General features: G+C 49.4%; 2 protein-coding genes across 2 annotated transcripts; one reads left to right on the plus strand and one right to left on the minus strand.

Moving 5' to 3' along the window:
• The first annotated feature begins 3,201 nt into the window (after positions 1 to 3,201).
• Positions 3,202 to 4,387, plus strand: LOC111065018 (antigen 5 like allergen Cul n 1). The gene is made up of 2 exons (XM_022352951.2): positions 3,202 to 3,818; positions 3,887 to 4,387. Exons 1-2 carry the CDS (start codon positions 3,238 to 3,240, stop codon positions 4,188 to 4,190), a joined length of 885 nt encoding a protein of 294 aa, XP_022208643.1. The 5' UTR covers positions 3,202 to 3,237; the 3' UTR covers positions 4,191 to 4,387.
• Positions 4,379 to 20,162, minus strand: LOC121405000 (mucin-2). The gene is made up of 10 exons (XM_041595493.1): positions 19,692 to 20,162; positions 19,017 to 19,391; positions 16,915 to 17,529; positions 12,438 to 12,812; positions 10,070 to 10,772; positions 9,983 to 10,029; positions 8,783 to 9,631; positions 8,138 to 8,437; positions 5,646 to 6,270; positions 4,379 to 5,149 (listed from the first exon to the last, which is right to left on the minus strand). Exons 1-10 carry the CDS (start codon positions 20,160 to 20,162, stop codon positions 4,482 to 4,484), a joined length of 5,028 nt encoding a protein of 1,675 aa, XP_041451427.1. The 3' UTR covers positions 4,379 to 4,481.
• Positions 20,163 to 21,495: the final 1,333 nt, after the last annotated feature.

The following is a 21,495-nucleotide window of genomic DNA, read 5'->3' on the forward strand; positions in this document are numbered from 1 at the left end:
TATTTATAGGAAAAATTAAATAAAAAAAAAACGAAGAATTCTTGCGTGGAAAGCAAAGCCGGTTGAAAATTGTAATATATTTAATGGATTTTATCGATTCAAAGAACTAATCTTGATGCACTTGCCCTCACGTTTTCTGAAGAGAATCTTTGGACGTTTTTTTTCTGGATGCACGCGACATTCCCATCCCATTGGGAGACTGAGAAAGAGCATCTGCTGACCCTGGGATTAAGGTTGAGATGGCGTCACGCTCAACGTGCCGAACTGCCACACAATTGGTGTAATTACAGAATGAGGAAGTGCAGCAGCAGCAGCAGCATCACAGATGTGTATGGGTACGGGTACGTAGGAATGCTAATTATGCTGCCAATCATAAGACTTTGCTTGCCTAATGCCTAATGCTTGCTGGTTGGGGCGGTGACGGGACGGCGGGGTTTACCCGAGACTCCCAATGTATTTTCGTAAACATTTTCAGAGTAATTTATGTTTAGTCGCGTCTAAAATTTATTGTCTGCATCAAGCAACTACTTGCTGCAGCCCCCGTTGACGTTGTCAGCAATTAATCGCTGCGTGATTAATCATTTTCTATGCAAATTATATATATTGTAGATATATGGTTATATGGTATGCCCCATGTTAACTTAAACACGCACCCATCTACGGATCTGCTACATCCACTGCTGACTACCGACTCTGACTCTGACTCCGACTCTGACTCTGACTCTGATGTTTTGACTACCTGTTAGATCTTTTTTTAATTACAACAGCCACTCGAAGAGCCAGAGTTCAGATGCTATTTTCTAAATGATATACGAGTGCGAGGCGGCTAATCACAAATCATTCATAATCATATTTTTTTTTGTTTGTTTGTGCTAATAATATGCAAGAGAATAAACCACAATAACTGCGTCATGGGAATAAAAAAGCCCAGGTCTTACGCGATACTCGTCCAAGTGTAAAAGTGCAAAAGGTGTAAATTAAATTGCAATTGAAATCGGGTTTGCCTATGCATCAGTGAGCCAATGATCAATGGGGAAATTCGATACTAGAAAAACAACTCTGAGATATGGAACACTTGGGTCATAATATGCAAGAAATATTTATGAAATTTTGCTTGCTTTTGAGAGGCTTAAATGCTGGAAAATCATTGCCTGAGTAGAGCAGAAATAAATTCGTTAATTGGCAGCCAAACAAACCCACTAACTACTAGTAAAAGAAGCAAAAAAAAAAGAATCTTTGAGTCAGCGATCGCACGATACAGTGGTACATACTCGTAGTGCGATGAGCTGGTCTTCTGAAAGCGTCTCAGTGATGTGATACTCGGCTTAGAGTGTTTAGAGCCAATAAAAGGTTGCTTGAACCAGCCGGAACGCAATTGTCCAATAAAGTTGAAAGCCAAAATGCCTGCGTGTACGAGTCTAACGAAGTTATGCATACCCTGGTCAGTTTAATTGGCAAAAAAAAAAAACTCATATAAGTTGAATTTTAACGATCAGCTTATGACACGAACAATAAAATGCCATAATCTTTACGGCTAGAAAGCGCGAATATATCTAACAGAGAATATGAATATATATCCGATCCACTCATGTAGCTCACCACACAGGCATAGATATATATTAAAATACAAAATACAAAATAAAAACAAAAATAGCACTGACCCACAGAGACTCTTAGAACGTAGGGAGCGGCGGCGTCTCCGTGTCCATTGGGTTCCCATTCTTTTTGGCCATTCAACGTCATAACCATAAGTTCTTCTTCAGGCCATCATGTTCTTCTCTTCTTTTCTTTTTTGTTTTTGTTTTCTTGTTGTTTCTTGGCTTTCTGTGGTTTTTGCATAATACGTTGGTGGGTTGCCTTTGTTGTTATTTTTTGTAGTATTGTTATTTTAATTAATGCCGCGATTCCGATTTGGTGTGAGGCACGTTTCTGCCGACGCGTCGTTTCTTTTAATTTAAGTATATGTTTTTTTTTACCACTTTACTCTTTGGCGAGAGGCTCTTCGACTTTGGGGCACGTCGGGAATATACATAGATTTAATATTTAATATTTTTTTCTATCAATTAAATTAGACATGCAAATAAAATTGATAAATAAACAAAGACGAATAAAAGTCATTACAACAAAAATACGTTAATAAAATAAAACCAAACCACACCAAAATATTCCAATTGCAATTAAAAATTTCAAGTTTAAAGATTATATTAAAAATAATCAAATGCGACTAAAAATTTTATGCATTGAAAATCTTTTTTTTTTAATTATAAGACTAAATAAATAAATAAATGAGAATACAAGCCTTCAATCTAGCATTTGCCTGGGCACCTAAGAAGCGCGATTTTATTCCAAATAAATTATACAAAATTATAACAAATTAAACAACAATTTAGTGTATTAAATATTGCCAATTAAATTAAATTAATTTTAAATAAATATTATAAGAAAGGAAAAATATATTTAAAATAATTAAATCATTAAAGGTGACTGCTTGCATCTATTCCTCGCCGATACTTTGATACTCTGAGGTAGATTTTGTAGATTTTCTTTTGGATCTGCAGTTTCCATTTGTTTCCACTTGGAATCGTTAGATCTAGCAGAGTATGAAATGCTTCGGCTTATACTCTTTTTATTGGTTTTCTTTGTGGATATTGTTAGCGGCAGTTTATACGGTTTTAGTTCTGTAAAGCTGCTTTGATGGAAACGCAAATAATTCCTCGACTTGGCCACTTACCGGCAATTGGCAATTGCCTTGAAGCGAGCATTTTTCCCACACTTGGCCATGGGTCACTGGGCACTGGGCATTGGGCATTGGGCTTTGAGCCGCTGATTATACCCACTTACACGGAGGTGGGGCAGACACCCATAAAGCGCCATGAACGATGGGCACCACCAGCGGTGGTAGCCAAAGCCAAACCGGTTACCGGATGGTGTTTCAGTGGTGCTGCTGCTGCTGCTGCTGGTGGTGCACTGGCTGCAGTGCCCGGAAGCTCGATCGGTGTCCAGGGATGAGCAAAACAATCAAACAACCAACCCAATGTGGAATGGGGCGAGGGGTAACAGAACCAGTTATGGGGCTCTGTGCCAACCCTAAGCGTTTGAGGGAAAAAATCAGCGACGCTGCCGACTTGGGGCTGCTTGCTCCACCACCATTCCCATGCCATGCCAATCCATTTCCATTTCCATTCATAAACCAAAACAGCCGCTCGACCTTAGCTCAGTTGCTTGTTGACCGTCGAGATGCCGAGATTGTCGAGCAAGTGCAGTGTCGCACCTGCAGTGCTCCTGATTATCGTGGCAGCGAGTCTCCGTGGCCTGGAGGCGGCCACAGCCCCAGCTGGAGGATACTGTGCGCCCACACTTTGCCAGCTGTACAATGGCAGTCATGTGGTGCAAGTGCCGCATACGGCGTGTGGCAACAATGGCAGCTTTGGTGCCAGTTGCGGTGCCGAGCCCAAAATGCTGGCCATGAATGACCGGAGACGTCAGCTGCTGTTGGACATGCACAATTTGGCCCGCTCGAAGATAGCCAGCGGCGAGCTGCCCGGCTACAGCAGTGCCACACACATGCCGCTGCTGCGCTGGGACACAGAACTGGAGCAGATGGCCGGACTGCATGCCAAGCGCTGTCAATTCGCGCACGACAAATGCCGCAATACGCCGCGCTTCAAGTTCAGTGGCCAGAATATTGGTTACTTTTGGATTGGACGCGAATTCAAGTCGCACTCGAGGCGCATGAAATCGTTTGTCCTCAACTGGTTCAGGGAGTACTTGGATGCCAATCAGACCTACATCGACAGCTATCGTCCGCATCCCCAAGGGTAAGTGGCCGGAATGCTATTTGGATCAAGTCTCTAATGTTGCAACACACACACACACACACACACAGCAAGAAGATCGGACACTTTACGCTGCTCGTCTCGGATCGTGTGCATCGCGTGGGCTGTGCCGCTGTGCGATTTCTGGAGCCCCAGGCCAGCAGATACCAGTTCATGCTCACCTGCAACTATGACTACAATAACATCTACAATGAGCCCATCTATCAGTCGGGCCCGGCGGCCTCCAAGTGCGTTCAGCATCAAGTGAGCGACAAATTTGCGGCCCTGTGCGACTGGCGGGATGCCGCCTACGACTATGACAGCGACGAGAGCGCCGAGGATGGCAACACCCTCGACAACAACATACCCCTCTGAGCCCCATTGATCCATTGATGGATCCATTGATCCGTTGGTCAACCCTCCCCACCTTTTTCTTTTTTTTTTTTTTGTCTAGCACCTAAGCCAAAATCCCTCCAAGAACCCCTCTCCCCCATCCAGTGAAAGAGATCAACTGCGCCGATTGGCATTTTTAGAATAAATCTCCACACCAGTGGATCGTTTATTAAAACACACAAATATATGTACATTGATTAGCGCCTTAGATCTGCTCTATCTGCTCATTCCCTTAACTACTTAATGACTGTCCCAGCCATCGGCCCGGTCCGCCTAGACATCTGCCACTGTCGTCGTCGTTGGGGCCACAGATCGGTCCACATCGAAGATATTGAACGGCGGAAGAGAGGCAGTGGTTCGCCCAGTGGTGCTTGTGGTTGGCTTCAGAGTCGTTGGCTTGGTTGTCGCATCTGTGGGTTTGCCAGTCGTTGTCTTTGATGGTTGTCGAGTCGTTCTCCTGGTTGTTTCATCTGTGGGTTTGCCAGTCGTTGTCTCTGATGGTTTCAGAGTCGATCGCCTGGTTGTTTCATCTGTGGGTTTGCCAGTCGTTGTCTCAGATGGTTTCAGAGTCGTTGGCTTGGTTGTCGCATCGGTGGGCTTAGAAGTTGTCGTCTCTGATGGTTTCAGAGTCGTTGGCTTGGTTGTCGCATCTGTGGGTTTGCCAGTCGTTGTCTCAGATGGTTTCAGAGTCGTTGGCTTGGTTGTCGCATCGGTGGGCTTAGAAGTTGTCGTCTCTGATGGTTTCAGAGTCGTTGGCTTGGTTGTCGCATCTGTGGGTTTGCCAGTCGTTGTCTCAGATGGTTTCAGAGTCGTTGGCTTGGTTGTCGCATCTGTGGGTTTGCCAGTCGTTGTCTCAGATGGTTTCAGAGTCGTTGGCTTGGTTGTCGCATCTGTGGGTTTGCCAGTCGTTGTCTCAGATGGTTTCAGAGTCGTTGGCTTGGTTGTCGCATCTGTGGGTTTGCCAGTCGTTGTCTCAGATGGTTTCAGAGTCGTTCTCCTGGTTGTTTCATCTGTGGGTTTGCCAGTCGTTGTCTCTGATGGTTTCAGAGTCGATCGCCTGGTTGTCGCATCTGTGGGTTTGCCAGTCGTTGTCTCAGATGGTTTCAGAGTCGTTGGCTTGGTTGTCGCATCTGTGGGTTTGCCAGTCGTTGTCTCTGATGGTTTCAGAGTCGTTGGCTTGGTTGTCGCATCTGTGGGTTTGCCAGTCGTTGTCTCAGTGGTTTCAGGTCGTTGGCTTGGTTGTCCATCTGTGGGTTTGCCAGTCGTGTCTCAGTGGTTTCAGAGTCGTTGGCTTGGTTGTCGCATCTGTGGGTTTGCCAGTCGTTGTCTCAGATGGTTTCAGAGTCGTTGGCTTGGTTGTCGCATCTGTGGGTTTGCCAGTCGTTGTCTCAGATGGTTTCAGAGTCGTTGGCTTGGTTGTCGCATCTGTGGGTTTGCCAGTCGTTGTCTCAGATGGTTTCAGAGTCGTTGGCTTGGTTGTCGCATCGGTGGGCTTAGAAGTTGTCGTCTCTGATGGTTTCAGAGTCGTTGGCTTGGTTGTCGCATCTGTGGGTTTGCCAGTCGTTGTCTCAGATGGTTTCAGAGTCGTTGGCTTGGTTGTCGCATCTGTGGGTTTGCCAGTCGTTGTCTCAGATGGTTTCAGAGTCGTTGGCTTGGTTGTCGCATCTGTGGGTTTGCCAGTCGTTGTCTCAGATGGTTTCAGAGTCGTTGGCTTGGTTGTCGCATCGGTGGGCTTAGAAGTTGTCGTCTCTGATGGTTTCAGAGTCGTTGGCTTGGTTGTCGCATCTGTGGGTTTGCCAGTCGTTGTCTCAGATGGTTTCAGAGTCGTTGGCTTGGTTGTCGCATCTGTGGGTTTGCCAGTCGTTGTCTCAGATGGTTTCAGAGTCGTTGGCTTGGTTGTCGCATCTGTGGGTTTGCCAGTCGTTGTCTCAGATGGTTTCAGAGTCGTTGGCTTGGTTGTCGCATCGGTGGGCTTAGAAGTTGTCGTCTCTGATGGTTTCAGAGTCGTTGGCTTGGTTGTCGCATCTGTGGGTTTGCCAGTCGTTGTCTCAGATGGTTTCAGAGTCGTTGGCTTGGTTGTCGCATCTGTGGGTTTGCCAGTCGTTGTCTCTGATGGTTTCAGAGTCGTTGGCTTGGTTGTCGCATCTGTGGGTTTGCCAGTCGTTGTCTCAGATGGTTTCAGAGTCGTTGGCTTGGTTGTCGCATCTGTGGGTTTGCCAGTCGTTGTCTCAGATGGTTTCAGAGTCGTTGGCTTGGTTGTCGCATCTGTGGGTTTGCCAGTCGTTGTCTCAGATGGTTTCAGAGTCGTTGGCTTGGTTGTCGCATCTGTGGGTTTGCCAGTCGTTGTCTCAGATGGTTTCAGAGTCGTTGGCTTGGTTGTCGCATCTGTGGGTTTGCCAGTCGTTGTCTCAGATGGTTTCAGAGTCGTTGGCTTGGTTGTCGCATCGGTGGGCTTAGAAGTTGTCGTCTCTGATGGTTTCAGAGTCGTTGGCTTGGTTGTCGCATCTGTGGGTTTGCCAGTCGTTGTCTCAGATGGTTTCAGAGTCGTTGGCTTGGTTGTCGCATCTGTGGGTTTGCCAGTTGTTGTCTCAGATGGTTTCAGAGTCGTTGGCTTGGTTGTCGCATCTGTGGGTTTGCCAGTCGTTGTCTCAGATGGTTTCAGAGTCGTTGGCTTGGTTGTCGCATCTGTGGGTTTGCCAGTCGTTGTCTCAGATGGTTTCAGAGTCGTTGGCTTGGTTGTCGCATCTGTGGGTTTGCCAGTCGTTGTCTCAGATGGTTTCAGAGTCGTTGGCTTGGTTGTCGCATCGGTGGGCTTAGAAGTTGTCGTCTCTGATGGTTTCAGAGTCGTTGGCTTGGTTGTCGCATCGGTGGGCTTAGAAGTTGTCGTCTCTGATGGTTTCAGAGTCGTTGGCTTGGTTGTCGCATCTGTGGGTTTGCCAGTCGTTGTCTCAGATGGTTTCAGAGTCGTTGGCTTGGTTGTCGCATCTGTGGGTTTGCCAGTCGTTGTCTCAGATGGTTTCAGAGTCGTTGGCTTGGTTGTCGCATCTGTGGGTTTGCCAGTCGTTGTCTCTGATGGTTTCAGAGTCGTTGGCTTGGTTGTCGCATCTGTGGGTTTGCCAGTCGTTGTCTCAGATGGTTTCAGAGTCGTTGGCTTGGTTGTCGCATCTGTGGGTTTGCCAGTCGTTGTCTCAGATGGTTTCAGAGTCGTTGGCTTGGTTGTCGCATCTGTGGGTTTGCCAGTCGTTGTCTCAGATGGTTTCAGAGTCGTTGGCTTGGTTGTCGCATCTGTGGGTTTGCCAGTCGTTGTCTCTGATGGTTTCAGAGTCGTTGGCTTGGTTGTCGCATCTGTGGGTTTACCAGTCGTTGTCTCTGATGGTTTCAGAGTCGTTGGCTTGGTTGTCGCATCTGTGGGCTTTGCAAGTTGTTGTCTCTGATGGTTTCAGAGTCGTTGGCTTGGTTGTCGCATCTGTGGGTTTGCCAGTCGTTGTCTCTGATGGTTTCAGAGTCGTTGGCTTGGTTGTCGCATCTGTGGGTTTGCCAGTCGTTGTCTCTGATGGTTTCAGAGTCGTTGGCTTGGTTGTCGCATCTGTGGGTTTGCCAGTCGTTGTCTCTGATGGTTTCAGAGTCGTTGGCTTGGTTGTCGCATCTGTGGGTTTGCCAGTCGTTGTCTCAGATGGTTTCAGAGTCGTTGGCTTGGTTGTCGCATCTGTGGGTTTGCCAGTCGTTGTCTCTGATGGTTTCAGAGTCGTTGGCTTGGTTGTCGCATCTGTGGGTTTGCCAGTCGTTGTCTCTGATGGTTTCAGAGTCGTTGGCTTGGTTGTCGCATCTGTGGGTTTGCCAGTCGTTGTCTCAGATGGTTTCAGAGTCGTTGGCTTGGTTGTCGCATCTGTGGGTTTGCCAGTCGTTGTCTTTGATGGTTTCAGAGTCGTTGGCTTGGTTGTCGCATCTGTGGGTTTGCCAGTCGTTGTCTCTGATGGTTTCAGAGTCGTTGGCTTGGTTGTCGCATCGGTGGGCTTAGAAGTTGTCGTCTCTGATGGTTTCAGAGTCGTTGGCTTGGTTGTCGCATCTGTGGGTTTGCCAGTCGTTGTCTCTGATGGTTTCAGAGTCGTTGGCTTGGTTGTCGCATCGGTGGGCTTAGAAGTTGTCGTCTCTGATGGTTTCAGAGTCGTTGGCTTGGTTGTCGCATCTGTGGGTTTGCCAGTCGTTGTCTCTGATGGTTTCAGAGTCGTTGGCTTGGTTGTCGCATCTGTGGGTTTGCCAGTCGTTGTCTCTGATGGTTTCAGAGTCGTTGGCTTGGTTGTCGCATCTGTGGGTTTGCCAGTCGTTGTCTCAGATGGTTTCAGAGTCGTTGGCTTGGTTGTCGCATCTGTGGGTTTGCCAGTCGTTGTCTCTGATGGTTTCAGAGTCGTTGGCTTGGTTGTCGCATCTGTGGGTTTGCCAGTCGTTGTCTCAGATGGTTTCAGAGTCGTTGGCTTGGTTGTCGCATCTGTGGGTTTGCCAGTCGTTGTCTCTGATGGTTTCAGAGTCGTTGGCTTGGTTGTCGCATCTGTGGGTTTGCCAGTCGTTGTCTCTGATGGTTTCAGAGTCGTTGGCTTGGTTGTCGCATCTGTGGGTTTGCCAGTAGTTGTCTCAGATGGTTTCAGAGTCGTTGGCTTGGTTGTCGCATCTGTGGGTTTGACAGTCGTTGTCTCTGATGGTTTCAGAGTCGTTGGCTTGGTTGTCGCATCTGTGGGTTTGCCAGTCGTTGTCTCAGATGGTTTCAGAGTCGTTGGCTTGGTTGTCGCATCTGTGGGTTTGACAGTCGTTGTCTCTGATGGTTTCAGAGTCGTTGGCTTGGTTGTCGCATCTGTGGGTTTGCCAGTCGTTGTCTCAGATGGTTTCAGAGTCGTTGGCTTGGTTGTCGCATCTGTGGGTTTGACAGTCGTTGTCTCTGATGGTTTCAGAGTCGTTGGCTTGGTTGTCGCATCTGTGGGTTTGCCAGTCGTTGTCTCAGATGGTTTCAGAGTCGTTGGCTTGGTTGTCGCATCTGTGGGTTTGCCAGTCGTTGTCTCTGATGGTTTCAGAGTCGTTGGCTTGGTTGTCGCATCTGTGGGTTTGCCAGTCGTTGTCTCTGATGGTTTCAGAGTCGTTGGCTTGGTTGTCGCATCTGTGGGTTTGCCAGTCGTTGTCTCAGATGGTTTCAGAGTCGTTGGCTTGGTTGTCGCATCTGTGGGTTTGCCAGTCGTTGTCTCAGATGGTTTCAGAGTCGTTGGCTTGGTTGTCGCATCTGTGGGTTTGCCAGTCGTTGTCTCAGATGGTTTCAGAGTCGTTGGCTTGGTTGTCGCATCGGTGGGCTTAGAAGTTGTCGTCTCTGATGGTTTCAGAGTCGTTGGCTTGGTTGTCGCATCTGTGGGTTTGCCAGTCGTTGTCTCTGATGGTTTCAGAGTCGTTGGCTTGGTTGTCGCATCTGTGGGTTTGCCAGTCGTTGTCTCAGATGGTTTCAGAGTCGTTGGCTTGGTTGTCGCATCTGTGGGTTTGCCAGTCGTTGTCTCTGATGGTTTCAGAGTCGTTGGCTTGGTTGTCGCATCTGTGGGTTTGCCAGTCGTTGTCTCTGATGGTTTCAGAGTCGTTGGCTTGGTTGTCGCATCTGTGGGTTTGCCAGTCGTTGTCTCTGATGGTTTCAGAGTCGTTGGCTTGGTTGTCGCATCTGTGGGTTTGCCAGTCGTTGTCTCTGATGGTTTCAGAGTCGTTGGCTTGGTTGTCGCATCTGTGGGTTTGCCAGTCGTTGTCTCAGATGGTTTCAGAGTCGTTGGCTTGGTTGTCGCATCTGTGGGTTTAGGTTGTCTCTGATGGTTTCAGAGTCGTTGGCTTGGTTGTCGCATCTGTGGGTTTGCCAGTCGTTGTCTCTGATGGTTTCAGAGTCGTTGGCTTGGTTGTCGCATCTGTGGGTTTGCCAGTCGTTGTCTCTGATGGTTTCAGAGTCGTTGGCTTGGTTGTCGCATCTGTGGGTTTGCCAGTCGTTGTCTCTGATGGTTTCAGAGTCGTTGGCTTGGTTGTCGCATCTGTGGGTTTGCCAGTCGTTGTCTTTGATGGTTTCAGAGTCGTTGGCTTGGTTGTCGCATCTGTGGGTTTGCCAGTTGTTGTCTCTGATGGTTTCAGAGTCGTTGGCTTGGTTGTCGCATCGGTGGGCTTAGAAGTTGTTGTCTCTGATGGTTTCAGAGTCGTTGGCTTGGTTGTCGCATCTGTGGGTTTGCCAGTCGTTGTCTCTGATGGTTTCAGAGTCGTTGGCTTGGTTGTCGCATCTGTGGGTTTGCCAGTCGTTGTCTCAGATGGTTTCAGAGTCGTTGGCTTGGTTGTCGCATCTGTGGGTTTGCCAGTCGTTGTCTCAGATGGTTTCAGAGTCGTTGGCTTGGTTGTCGCATCTGTGGGTTTGCCAGTCGTTGTCTCTGATGGTTTCAGAGTCGTTGGCTTGGTTGTCGCATCTGTGGGTTTGCCAGTCGTTGTCTCTGATGGTTTCAGAGTCGTTGGCTTGGTTGTCGCATCTGTGGGTTTGCCAGTCGTTGTCTCAGATGGTTTCAGAGTCGTTGGCTTGGTTGTCGCATCTGTGGGTTTGCCAGTCGTTGTCTCAGATGGTTTCAGAGTCGTTGGCTTGGTTGTCGCATCTGTGGGTTTGCCAGTCGTTGTCTCTGATGGTTTCAGAGTCGTTGGCTTGGTTGTCGCATCTGTGGGTTTGCCAGTCGTTGTCTCTGATGGTTTCAGAGTCGTTGGCTTGGTTGTCGCATCTGTGGGTTTGCCAGTCGTTGTCTCAGATGGTTTCAGAGTCGTTGGCTTGGTTGTCGCATCTGTGGGTTTGCCAGTCGTTGTCTCAGATGGTTTCAGAGTCGTTGGCTTGGTTGTCGCATCTGTGGGTTTGCCAGTAGTTGTCTCAGATGGTTTCAGAGTCGTTGGCTTGGTTGTCGCATCTGTGGGTTTGCCAGTAGTTGTCTCAGATGGTTTCAGAGTCGTTGGCTTGGTTGTCGCATCTGTGGGTTTGCCAGTCGTTGTCTCAGATGGTTTCAGAGTCGTTGGCTTGGTTGTCGCATCTGTGGGTTTGCCAGTCGTTGTCTCAGATGGTTTCAGAGTCGTTGGCTTGGTTGTCGCATCTGTGGGTTTGCCAGTCGTTGTCTCAGATGGTTTCAGAGTCGTTGGCTTGGTTGTCGCATCTGTGGGTTTGCCAGTCGTTGTCTCAGATGGTTTCAGAGTCGTTGGCTTGGTTGTCGCATCTGTGGGTTTGCCAGTCGTTGTCTCAGATGGTTTCAGAGTCGTTGGCTTGGTTGTCGCATCTGTGGGTTTGCCAGTCGTTGTCTCAGATGGTTTCAGAGTCGTTGGCTTGGTTGTCGCATCTGTGGGTTTGCCAGTAGTTGTCTCAGATGGTTTCAGAGTCGTTGGCTTGGTTGTCGCATCTGTGGGTTTGCCAGTCGTTGTCTCAGATGGTTTCAGAGTCGTTGGCTTGGTTGTCGCATCTGTGGGTTTGCCAGTAGTTGTCTCAGATGGTTTCAGAGTCGTTGGCTTGGTTGTCGCATCTGTGGGTTTGCCAGTCGTTGTCTCAGATGGTTTCAGAGTCGTTGGCTTGGTTGTCGCATCTGTGGGTTTGCCAGTCGTTGTCTCAGATGGTTTCAGAGTCGTTGGCTTGGTTGTCGCATCTGTGGGTTTGCCAGTCGTTGTCTCAGATGGTTTCAGAGTCGTTGGCTTGGTTGTCGCATCTGTGGGTTTGCCAGTCGTTGTCTCTGATGGTTTCAGAGTCGTTGGCTTGGTTGTCGCATCTGTGGGTTTGCCAGTCGTTGTCTCAGATGGTTTCAGAGTCGTTGGCTTGGTTGTCGCATCTGTGGGTTTGCCAGTAGTTGTCTCAGATGGTTTCAGAGTCGTTGGCTTGGTTGTCGCATCTGTGGGTTTGCCAGTCGTTGTCTCAGATGGTTTCAGAGTCGTTGGCTTGGTTGTCGCATCTGTGGGTTTGCCAGTCGTTGTCTCAGATGGTTTCAGAGTCGTTGGCTTGGTTGTCGCATCTGTGGGTTTGCCAGTCGTTGTCTCAGATGGTTTCAGAGTCGTTGGCTTGGTTGTCGCATCTGTGGGTTTGCCAGTCGTTGTCTCAGATGGTTTCAGAGTCGTTGGCTTGGTTGTCGCATCTGTGGGTTTGCCAGTCGTTGTCTCAGATGGTTTCAGAGTCGTTGGCTTGGTTGTCGCATCTGTGGGTTTGCCAGTCGTTGTCTCAGATGGTTTCAGAGTCGTTGGCTTGGTTGTCGCATCTGTGGGTTTGCCAGTCGTTGTCTCTGATGGTTTCAGAGTCGTTGGCTTGGTTGTCGCATCTGTGGGTTTGCCAGTCGTTGTCTCTGATGGTTTCAGAGTCGTTGGCTTGGTTGTCGCATCTGTGGGTTTGCCAGTCGTTGTCTCAGATGGTTTCAGAGTCGTTGGCTTGGTTGTCGCATCTGTGGGTTTGCCAGTTGTTGTCTCTGATGGTTTCAGAGTCGTTGGCTTGGTTGTCGCATCTGTGGGTTTGCCAGTCGTTGTCTCAGATGGTTTCAGAGTCGTTGGCTTGGTTGTCGCATCTGTGGGTTTGCCAGTCGTTGTCTCAGATGGTTTCAGAGTCGTTGGCTTGGTTGTCGCATCTGTGGGTTTGCCAGTCGTTGTCTCAGATGGTTTCAGAGTCGTTGGCTTGGTTGTCGCATCTGTGGGTTTGCCAGTCGTTGTCTCAGATGGTTTCAGAGTCGTTGGCTTGGTTGTCGCATCTGTGGGTTTGCCAGTCGTTGTCTCAGATGGTTTCAGAGTCGTTGGCTTGGTTGTCGCATCTGTGGGTTTGCCAGTCGTTGTCTCTGATGGTTTCAGAGTCGTTGGCTTGGTTGTCGCATCTGTGGGTTTGCCAGTCGTTGTCTCTGATGGTTTCAGAGTCGTTGGCTTGGTTGTCGCATCTGTGGGTTTGCCAGTCGTTGTCTCAGATGGTTTCAGAGTCGTTGGCTTGGTTGTCGCATCTGTGGGTTTGCCAGTTGTTGTCTCTGATGGTTTCAGAGTCGTTGGCTTGGTTGTCGCATCTGTGGGTTTGCCAGTCGTTGTCTCAGATGGTTTCAGAGTCGTTGGCTTGGTTGTCGCATCTGTGGGTTTGCCAGTCGTTGTCTCAGATGGTTTCAGAGTCGTTGGCTTGGTTGTCGCATCTGTGGGTTTGCCAGTCGTTGTCTCTGATGGTTTCAGAGTCGTTGGCTTGGTTGTCGCATCTGTGGGTTTGCCAGTCGTTGTCTCAGATGGTTTCAGAGTCGTTGGCTTGGTTGTCGCATCTGTGGGTTTGCCAGTCGTTGTCTCAGATGGTTTCAGAGTCGTTGGCTTGGTTGTCGCATCTGTGGGTTTGCCAGTCGTTGTCTCAGATGGTTTCAGAGTCGTTGGCTTGGTTGTCGCATCTGTGGGTTTGCCAGTCGTTGTCTCTGATGGTTTCAGAGTCGTTGGCTTGGTTGTCGCATCTGTGGGTTTGCCAGTCGTTGTCTCAGATGGTTTCAGAGTCGTTGGCTTGGTTGTCGCATCTGTGGGTTTGCCAGTCGTTGTCTCTGATGGTTTCAGAGTCGTTGGCTTGGTTGTCGCATCTGTGGGTTTGCCAGTCGTTGTCTCAGATGGTTTCAGAGTCGTTGGCTTGGTTGTCGCATCTGTGGGTTTGCCAGTCGTTGTCTCAGATGGTTTCAGAGTCGTTGGCTTGGTTGTCGCATCTGTGGGTTTGCCAGTCGTTGTCTCAGATGGTTTCAGAGTCGTTGGCTTGGTTGTCGCATCTGTGGGTTTGCCAGTCGTTGTCTCAGATGGTTTCAGAGTCGTTGGCTTGGTTGTCGCATCTGTGGGTTTGCCAGTCGTTGTCTCAGATGGTTTCAGAGTCGTTGGCTTGGTTGTCGCATCTGTGGGTTTGCCAGTCGTTGTCTCAGATGGTTTCAGAGTCGTTGGCTTGGTTGTCGCATCTGTGGGTTTGCCAGTCGTTGTCTCTGATGGTTTCAGAGTCGTTGGCTTGGTTGTCGCATCTGTGGGTTTGCCAGTCGTTGTCTCTGATGGTTTCAGAGTCGTTGGCTTGGTTGTCGCATCTGTGGGTTTGCCAGTCGTTGTCTCAGATGGTTTCAGAGTCGTTGGCTTGGTTGTCGCATCTGTGGGTTTGCCAGTCGTTGTCTCAGATGGTTTCAGAGTCGTTGGCTTGGTTGTCGCATCTGTGGGTTTGCCAGTCGTTGTCTCAGATGGTTTCAGAGTCGTTGGCTTGGTTGTCGCATCTGTGGGTTTGCCAGTCGTTGTCTCAGATGGTTTCAGAGTCGTTGGCTTGGTTGTCGCATCTGTGGGTTTGCCAGTCGTTGTCTCAGATGGTTTCAGAGTCGTTGGCTTGGTTGTCGCATCTGTGGGTTTGCCAGTCGTTGTCTCTGATGGTTTCAGAGTCGTTGGCTTGGTTGTCGCATCTGTGGGTTTGCCAGTCGTTGTCTCTGATGGTTTCAGAGTCGTTGGCTTGGTTGTCGCATCTGTGGGTTTGCCAGTCGTTGTCTCTGATGGTTTCAGAGTCGTTGGCTTGGTTGTCGCATCTGTGGGTTTGCCAGTCGTTGTCTCAGATGGTTTCAGAGTCGTTGGCTTGGTTGTCGCATCTGTGGGTTTGCCAGTCGTTGTCTCTGATGGTTTCAGAGTCGTTGGCTTGGTTGTCGCATCTGTGGGTTTGCCAGTCGTTGTCTCAGATGGTTTCAGAGTCGTTGGCTTGGTTGTCGCATCTGTGGGTTTGCCAGTCGTTGTCTCAGATGGTTTCAGAGTCGTTGGCTTGGTTGTGTGGTTTGCCGTGTTTCATGGTGTCGTTGGCTTGGTTGTCGCATCTGTGGGTTTGCCAGTCGTTGTCTCAGATGGTTTCAGAGTCGTTGGCTTGGTTGTCGCATCTGTGGGTTTGCCAGTCGTTGTCTCAGATGGTTTCAGAGTCGTTGGCTTGGTTGTCGCATCTGTGGGTTTGCCAGTCGTTGTCTCAGATGGTTTCAGAGTCGTTGGCTTGGTTGTCGCATCTGTGGGTTTGCCAGTCGTTGTCTCAGATGGTTTCAGAGTCGTTGGCTTGGTTGTCGCATCTGTGGGTTTGCCAGTCGTTGTCTCAGATGGTTTCAGAGTCGTTGGCTTGGTTGTCGCATCTGTGGGTTTGCCAGTCGTTGTCTCTGATGGTTTCAGAGTCGTTGGCTTGGTTGTCGCATCTGTGGGTTTGCCAGTCGTTGTCTCAGGTGGTTTCAGAGTCGTTGGCTTGGTTGTCGCATCTGTGGGTTTGCCAGTCGTTGTCTCAGATGGTTTCAGAGTCGTTGGCTTGGTTGTCCATCTGTGGGTTTGCCAGTCGTTGTCTCAGATGGTTTCAGAGTCGTTGGCTTGGTTGTCGCATCTGTGGGTTTGCCAGTCGTTGTCTCTGATGGTTTCAGAGTCGTTGGCTTGGTTGTCGCATCTGTGGGTTTGCCAGTCGTTGTCTCAGATGGTTTCAGAGTCGTTGGCTTGGTTGTCGCATCTGTGGGTTTGCCAGTCGTTGTCTCAGATGGTTTCAGAGTCGTTGGCTTGGTTGTCGCATCTGTGGGTTTGCCAGTCGTTGTCTCAGATGGTTTCAGAGTCGTTGGCTTGGTTGTCGCATCTGTGGGTTTGCCAGTCGTTGTCTCTGATGGTTTCAGAGTCGTTGGCTTGGTTGTCGCATCTGTGGGTTTGCCAGTCGTTGTCTCAGATGGTTTCAGAGTCGTTGGCTTGGTTGTCGCATCTGTGGGTTTGCCAGTCGTTGTCTCAGATGGTTTCAGAGTCGTTGGCTTGGTTGTCGCATCTGTGGGTTTGCCAGTCGTTGTCTCAGATGGTTTCAGAGTCGTTGGCTTGGTTGTCGCATCTGTGGGTTTGCCAGTCGTTGTCTCAGATGGTTTCAGAGTCGTTGGCTTGGTTGTCGCATCTGTGGGTTTGCCAGTCGTTGTCTCTGATGGTTTCAGAGTCGTTGGCTTGGTTGTCGCATCTGTGGGTTTGCCAGTGTTGTCTCAGATGGTTTCAGAGTCGTTGGCTTGGTTGTCGCATCTGTGGGTTTGCCAGTCGTTGTCTCAGATGGTTTCAGAGTCGTTGGCTTGGTTGTCGCATCTGTGGGTTTGCCAGTCGTTGTCTCAGATGGTTTCAGAGTCGTTGGCTTGGTTGTCGCATCTGTGGGTTTGCCAGTCGTTGTCTCTGATGGTTTCAGAGTCGTTGGCTTGGTTGTCGCATCTGTGGGTTTGCCAGTCGTTGTCTCAGATGGTTTCAGAGTCGTTGGCTTGGTTGTCGCATCTGTGGGTTTGCCAGTCGTTGTCTCAGATGGTTTCAGAGTCGTTGGCTTGGTTGTCGCATCTGTGGGTTTGCCAGTCGTTGTCTCAGATGGTTTCAGAGTCGTTGGCTTGGTTGTCGCATCTGTGGGTTTGCCAGTCGTTGTCTCAGATGGTTTCAGAGTTGTTGGCTTGGTTGTCGCATCTGTGGGTTTGCCAGTCGTTGTCTCTGATGGTTTCAGAGTCGTTGGCTTGGTTGTCGCATCTGTGGGTTTGCCAGTCGTTGTCTCAGATGGTTTCAGAGTCGTTGGCTTGGTTGTCGCATCTGTGGGTTTGCCAGTCGTTGTCTCAGATGGTTTCAGAGTCGTTGGCTTGGTTGTCGCATCTGTGGGTTTGCCAGTCGTTGTCTCAGATGGTTTCAGAGTCGTTGGCTTGGTTGTCGCATCTGTGGGTTTGCCAGTCGTTGTCTCAGATGGTTTCAGAGTCGTTGGCTTGGTTGTCGCATCTGTGGGTTTGCCAGTCGTTGTCTCAGATGGTTTCAGAGTCGTTGGCTTGGTTGTCGCATCTGTGGGTTTGCCAGTCGTTGTCTCAGATGGTTTCAGAGTCGTTGGCTTGGTTGTCGCATCTGTGGGTTTGCCAGTCGTTGTCTCAGATGGTTTCAGAGTCGTTGGCTTGGTTGTCGCATCTGTGGGTTTGCCAGTCGTTGTCTCAGATGGTTTCAGAGTCGTTGGCTTGGTTGTCGCATCTGTGGGTTTGCCAGTCGTTGTCTCAGATGGTTTCAGAGTCGTTGGCTTGGTTGTCGCATCTGTGGGTTTGCCAGTCGTTGTCTCAGATGGTTTCAGAGTCGTTGGCTTGGTTGTCGCATCTGTGGGTTTGCCAGTTGTTGTCTCAGATGGTTTCAGAGTCGTTGGCTTGGTTGTCGCATCTGTGGGTTTGCCAGTCGTTGTCTCAGATGGTTTCAGAGTCGTTGGCTTGGTTGTCGCATCTGTGGGTTTGCCAGTCGTTGTCTCAGATGGTTTCAGAGTCGTTGGCTTGGTTGTCGCATCTGTGGGTTTGCCAGTCGTTGTCTCAGATGGTTTCAGAGTCGTTGGCTTGGTTGTCGCATCTGTGGGTTTGCCAGTCGTTGTCTCAGATGGTTTCAAAGTCGTTGGCTTGGTTGTCGCATCTGTGGGTTTGCCAGTCGTTGTCTCTGATGGTTTCAGAGTCGTTGGCTTGGTTGTCGCATCTGTGGGTTTGCCAGTCGTTGTCTCAGATGGTTTCAGAGTCGTTGGCTTGGTTGTCGCATCTGTGGGTTTGCCAGTCGTTGTCTCAGATGGTTTCAGAGTCGTTGGCTTGGTTGTCGCATCTGTGGGTTTGCCAGTGTTGTCGTTTCTGATGGTTTCAGAGTCGTTGGCTTGGTTGTCGCATCTGTGGGTTTGCCAGTCGTTGTCTCAGATGGTTTCAGAGTCGTTGGCTTGGTTGTCGCATCTGTGGGTTTGCCAGTCGTTGTCTCAGATGGTTTCAGAGTCGTTGGCTTGGTTGTCGCATCTGTGGGTTTGCCAGTCGTTGTCTCAGATGGTTTCAGAGTCGTTGGCTTGGTTGTCGCATCTGTGGGTTTGCCAGTCGTTGTCTCAGATGGTTTCAGAGTCGTTGGCTTGGTTGTCGCATCTGTGGGTTTGCCAGTTGTTGTCTCTGATGGTTTCAGAGTCGTTGGCTTGGTTGTCGCATCTGTGGGTTTGCCAGTCGTTGTCTCAGATGGTTTCAGAGTCGTTGGCTTGGTTGTCGCATCTGTGGGTTTGCCAGTCGTTGTCTCAGATGGTTTCAGAGTCGTTGGCTTGGTTGTCGCATCTGTGGGTTTGCCAGTCGTTGTCTCTGATGGTTTCAGAGTCGTTGGCTTGGTTGTCGCATCTGTGGGTTTGCCAGTCGTTGTCTCAGATGGTTTCAGAGTCGTTGGCTTGGTTGTCGCATCTGTGGGTTTGCCAGTCGTTGTCTCAGATGGTTTCAGAGTCGTTGGCTTGGTTGTCGCATCTGTGGGTTTGCCAGTCGTTGTCTCAGATGGTTTCAGAGTCGTTGGCTTGGTTGTCGCATCTGTGGGTTTGCCAGTCGTTGTCTCTGATGGTTTCAGAGTCGTTGGCTTGGTTGTCGCATCTGTGGGTTTGCCAGTCGTTGTCTCAGATGGTTTCAGAGTCGTTGGCTTGGTTGTCGCATCTGTGGGTTTGCCAGTCGTTGTCTCAGATGGTTTCAGAGTCGTTGGCTTGGTTGTCGCATCTGTGGGTTTGCCAGTCGTTGTCTCAGATGGTTTCAGAGTCGTTGGCTTGGTTGTCGCATCTGTGGGTTTGCTAGTCGTTGTCTCAGATGGTTTCAGAGTCGTTGGCTTGGTTGTCGCATCTGTGGGTTTGCCAGTCGTTGTCTCAGATGGTTTCAGAGTCGTTGGCTTGGTTGTCGCATCTGTGGGTTTGCCAGTTGTTGTCTCAGATGGTTTCAGAGTCGTTGGCTTGGTTGTCGCATCTGTGGGTTTGCCAGTCGTTGTCTCAGATGGTTTCAGAGTCGTTGGCTTGGTTGTCGCATCTGTGGGTTTGCCAGTCGTTGTCTCAGATGGTTTCAGAGTCGTTGGCTTGGTTGTCGCATCTGTGGGTTTGCTAGTCGTTGTCTCAGATGGTTTCAGAGTCGTTGGCTTGGTTGTCGCATCTGTGGGTTTGCCAGTCGTTGTCTCAGATGGTTTCAGAGTCGTTGGCTTGGTTGTCGCATCTGTGGGTTTACCAGTTGTTGTCTCTGATGGTTTCAGAGTCGTTGGCTTGGTTGTCGCATCTGTGGGTTTGCCAGTCGTTGTCTCAGATGGTTTCAGAGTCGTTGGCTTGGTTGTCGCATCGGTGGGCTTAGAAGTTGTCGTCTCGGATGGTTTCAGAGTCGTTGGCTTGGTTGTCGCATCTGTGGGTTTGCCAGTCGTTGTCTCAGATGGTTTCAGAGTCGTTGGCTTGGTTGTCGCATCTGTGGGTTAGCAAGTTGTTGTCTCTGATGGTTTCAGAGTCGTTGGCTTGGTTGTCGCATCTGTGGGTTTGCCAGTCGTTGTCTCTGATGGTTTCAGAGTCGTTGGCTTGGTTGTCGCATCTGTGGGTTAGCAAGTCGTTGTCTCGGATGGTTTCAGAGTCGTTGTCTTGGTTGTCGCATCTGTGGGTTTGCCAGTCGTTGTCTCAGATGGTTTCAGAGTCGTTGGCTTGGTTGTCGCATCTGTGGGTTTGCCAGTCGTTGTCTCAGATGGTTTCAGAGTCGTTGGCTTGGTTGTCGTATCGGTGGGCTTAGAAGTTGTCGTCTCTGAGGGTTTCAGAGTCGTTGGCTTGGTTGTCGCATCTGTGGGTGTGTCAGTGGTTGGCTTTGTGGGTGTCTGGGTTGTCTTTATTGTGGTTTCGAATGTTGGCCTGGGAGTTGTCGCCCTGCTCGTCGTTGACCCTGGCGTGGTGGGGTGTGTGCCACATGGGTGTGGCGTTGTCGTGTCGTGCGGACAAGGCGTCTTCGTGGGTGCCGGACTGGTGATCCTGTGCTCGCATGCCGGCGTGGTGGGATGCTGCTGGCAGGGTGGCGGCGGTGGCCTGAGGGTCGTGATGCTGGTCTTATTGCTGCACGGATTGCGGAAGTGTAGCATGATCTCGTTGGGCTTCGCACCTGGAACGATGCGAATGTGCGGCCCGAAGAGGGTGAAGGCGGCTGTGGTGGCCGCCAGCAGGCAAATGACGAACAGTTGCATCTTGTCAACGTGTTGCTGCCTTTTCTTTTTGCCAGCTTGGTATCCTGTCTATCCTGTATATCCTGTGTGTCCCGTGTGTCCTGTGTGTGTCTGTGTGGCGATCCATGCACTCGAGCAACACCCTCGATACTGAGCTTTCCCGACCCCACAGATACCATATTTAAAGGGGATCTAACGCCCTCTTGGGTCTGTGCTGAAACTTACATTCCAACGATCCCCCCCCCGGGATCGGATGCGTTTGCCCAGGCCCGAGCACGCTCCGGATTCCATAAGGCTGTCAGTCAGCAAGACACCCACCCACCCATGAGCATGTGGCTTGCGTAAGCCATCGGTCAGGGCCCCAAGGGCTCACGTTCAAACCAGACAGCGGCGTTCCAGCCATACATGACCCATTGAACCCCAAAGCCATTGATGAGAAAATCTTCATAATTTTTTTTAAAACGTTTTGCAATTTCAACGATTTGTTTTATTACGCTTCTTTTGTGGTGTTTGTTAGTCGCATTGAATGGGAGCATTTTTGCATTTAGCACGGCAACATTTTGCATTTTGTCGGTAAGAGAGTAATAATAATAATAGATAATAGATAATAATAATAATAATAATAATAACTTTAATATTCATTTGTGCTGAGTTGTTCTTGTTCTTTTGCTACTCACAAAATACTCGTATTTATTGGCTTCATAATAGATAATAGGCATCTCGTTCTATGTGTATGTATGTTTGTATTTGTTCTCTGTCTATTTGTGTGTGTGTTTGTGTGTGTGTGTGTGTGTGTGTGTGTGTGTGTGTGTGTGTGTGTGTGTGCTATACACAGTGCACGCTCGACAGAGTGAACGAAGGCTGTTTGTTCTGTTCATCGGAACCGCAGAAATTAAAAATTATTTATCTACTTTTTTTTTCCCTATAACAATTTTTCCCTATTTGCTATCAAAACATTCTGCTTAGATTTTTTGTGTTTTTTTTGTGTTTCGATTTTCGTTGGTGGCTTTGCAGTGTACAATACAATAAGTAATAACGATTCGAGTGATTTGCACCGAGATGAATTTAGTCATAAGTTGACGGCCATGGCCATCCACTCTTTGCACTCTTTCCGCTTCTTCAACACGCTCGTTCTCTCGGTCGCTCGGCAGCGACAAGCGCAGCAAAGCGATAGCGCTCTATGTGAGAAAACAGCTGGCAGGTCTTCGAAAGAGAGCAGCTGCTGGCAGGTCTTCGAAAGAGAGCAGCTGCTGGCAGGTCTTCAAAAGAGAACAGCTGCTGGCTGGTCTTCGAAAGAGAGCAGCTGGCTGTGCTGTGCTGAAGATGTCATGTCACCTTATGAGTAAATTCAAAT

The sequence above is a fragment of the Drosophila obscura genome, unplaced genomic scaffold (genome assembly GCF_018151105.1).
Source record: "Drosophila obscura isolate BZ-5 IFL unplaced genomic scaffold, ASM1815110v1 contig_73, whole genome shotgun sequence".
NCBI lineage: Eukaryota > Metazoa > Arthropoda > Insecta > Diptera > Drosophilidae > Drosophila > Drosophila obscura.

Bases quoted from the DNA above. Each gene is read 5' to 3' on its own strand.
- LOC121405000 (XM_041595493.1), bottom strand. From the start codon at position 20,162: ATGCAACTGTTCGTCATTTGCCTGCTGGCGGCCACCACAGCCGCCTTC. The intron at 12,813-16,914 runs TCTGAGACAACG...ACAACCAAGCCA, and splicing joins AGCCAACGACTCTGAAACCA to ACGACTCTGAAACCATCTGA. The intron at 10,773-12,437 runs TCTGAGACAACG...ACAACCAAGCCA, and splicing joins AGCCAACGACTCTGAAACCA to ACGACTCTGAAACCATCTGA.
- LOC111065018 (XM_022352951.2), top strand. From the start codon at position 3,238: ATGCCGAGATTGTCGAGCAAGTGCAGTGTCGCACCTGCAGTGCTCCTG. The intron at 3,819-3,886 runs GTAAGTGGCCGG...ACACACACACAG, and splicing joins TATCGTCCGCATCCCCAAGG to CAAGAAGATCGGACACTTTA.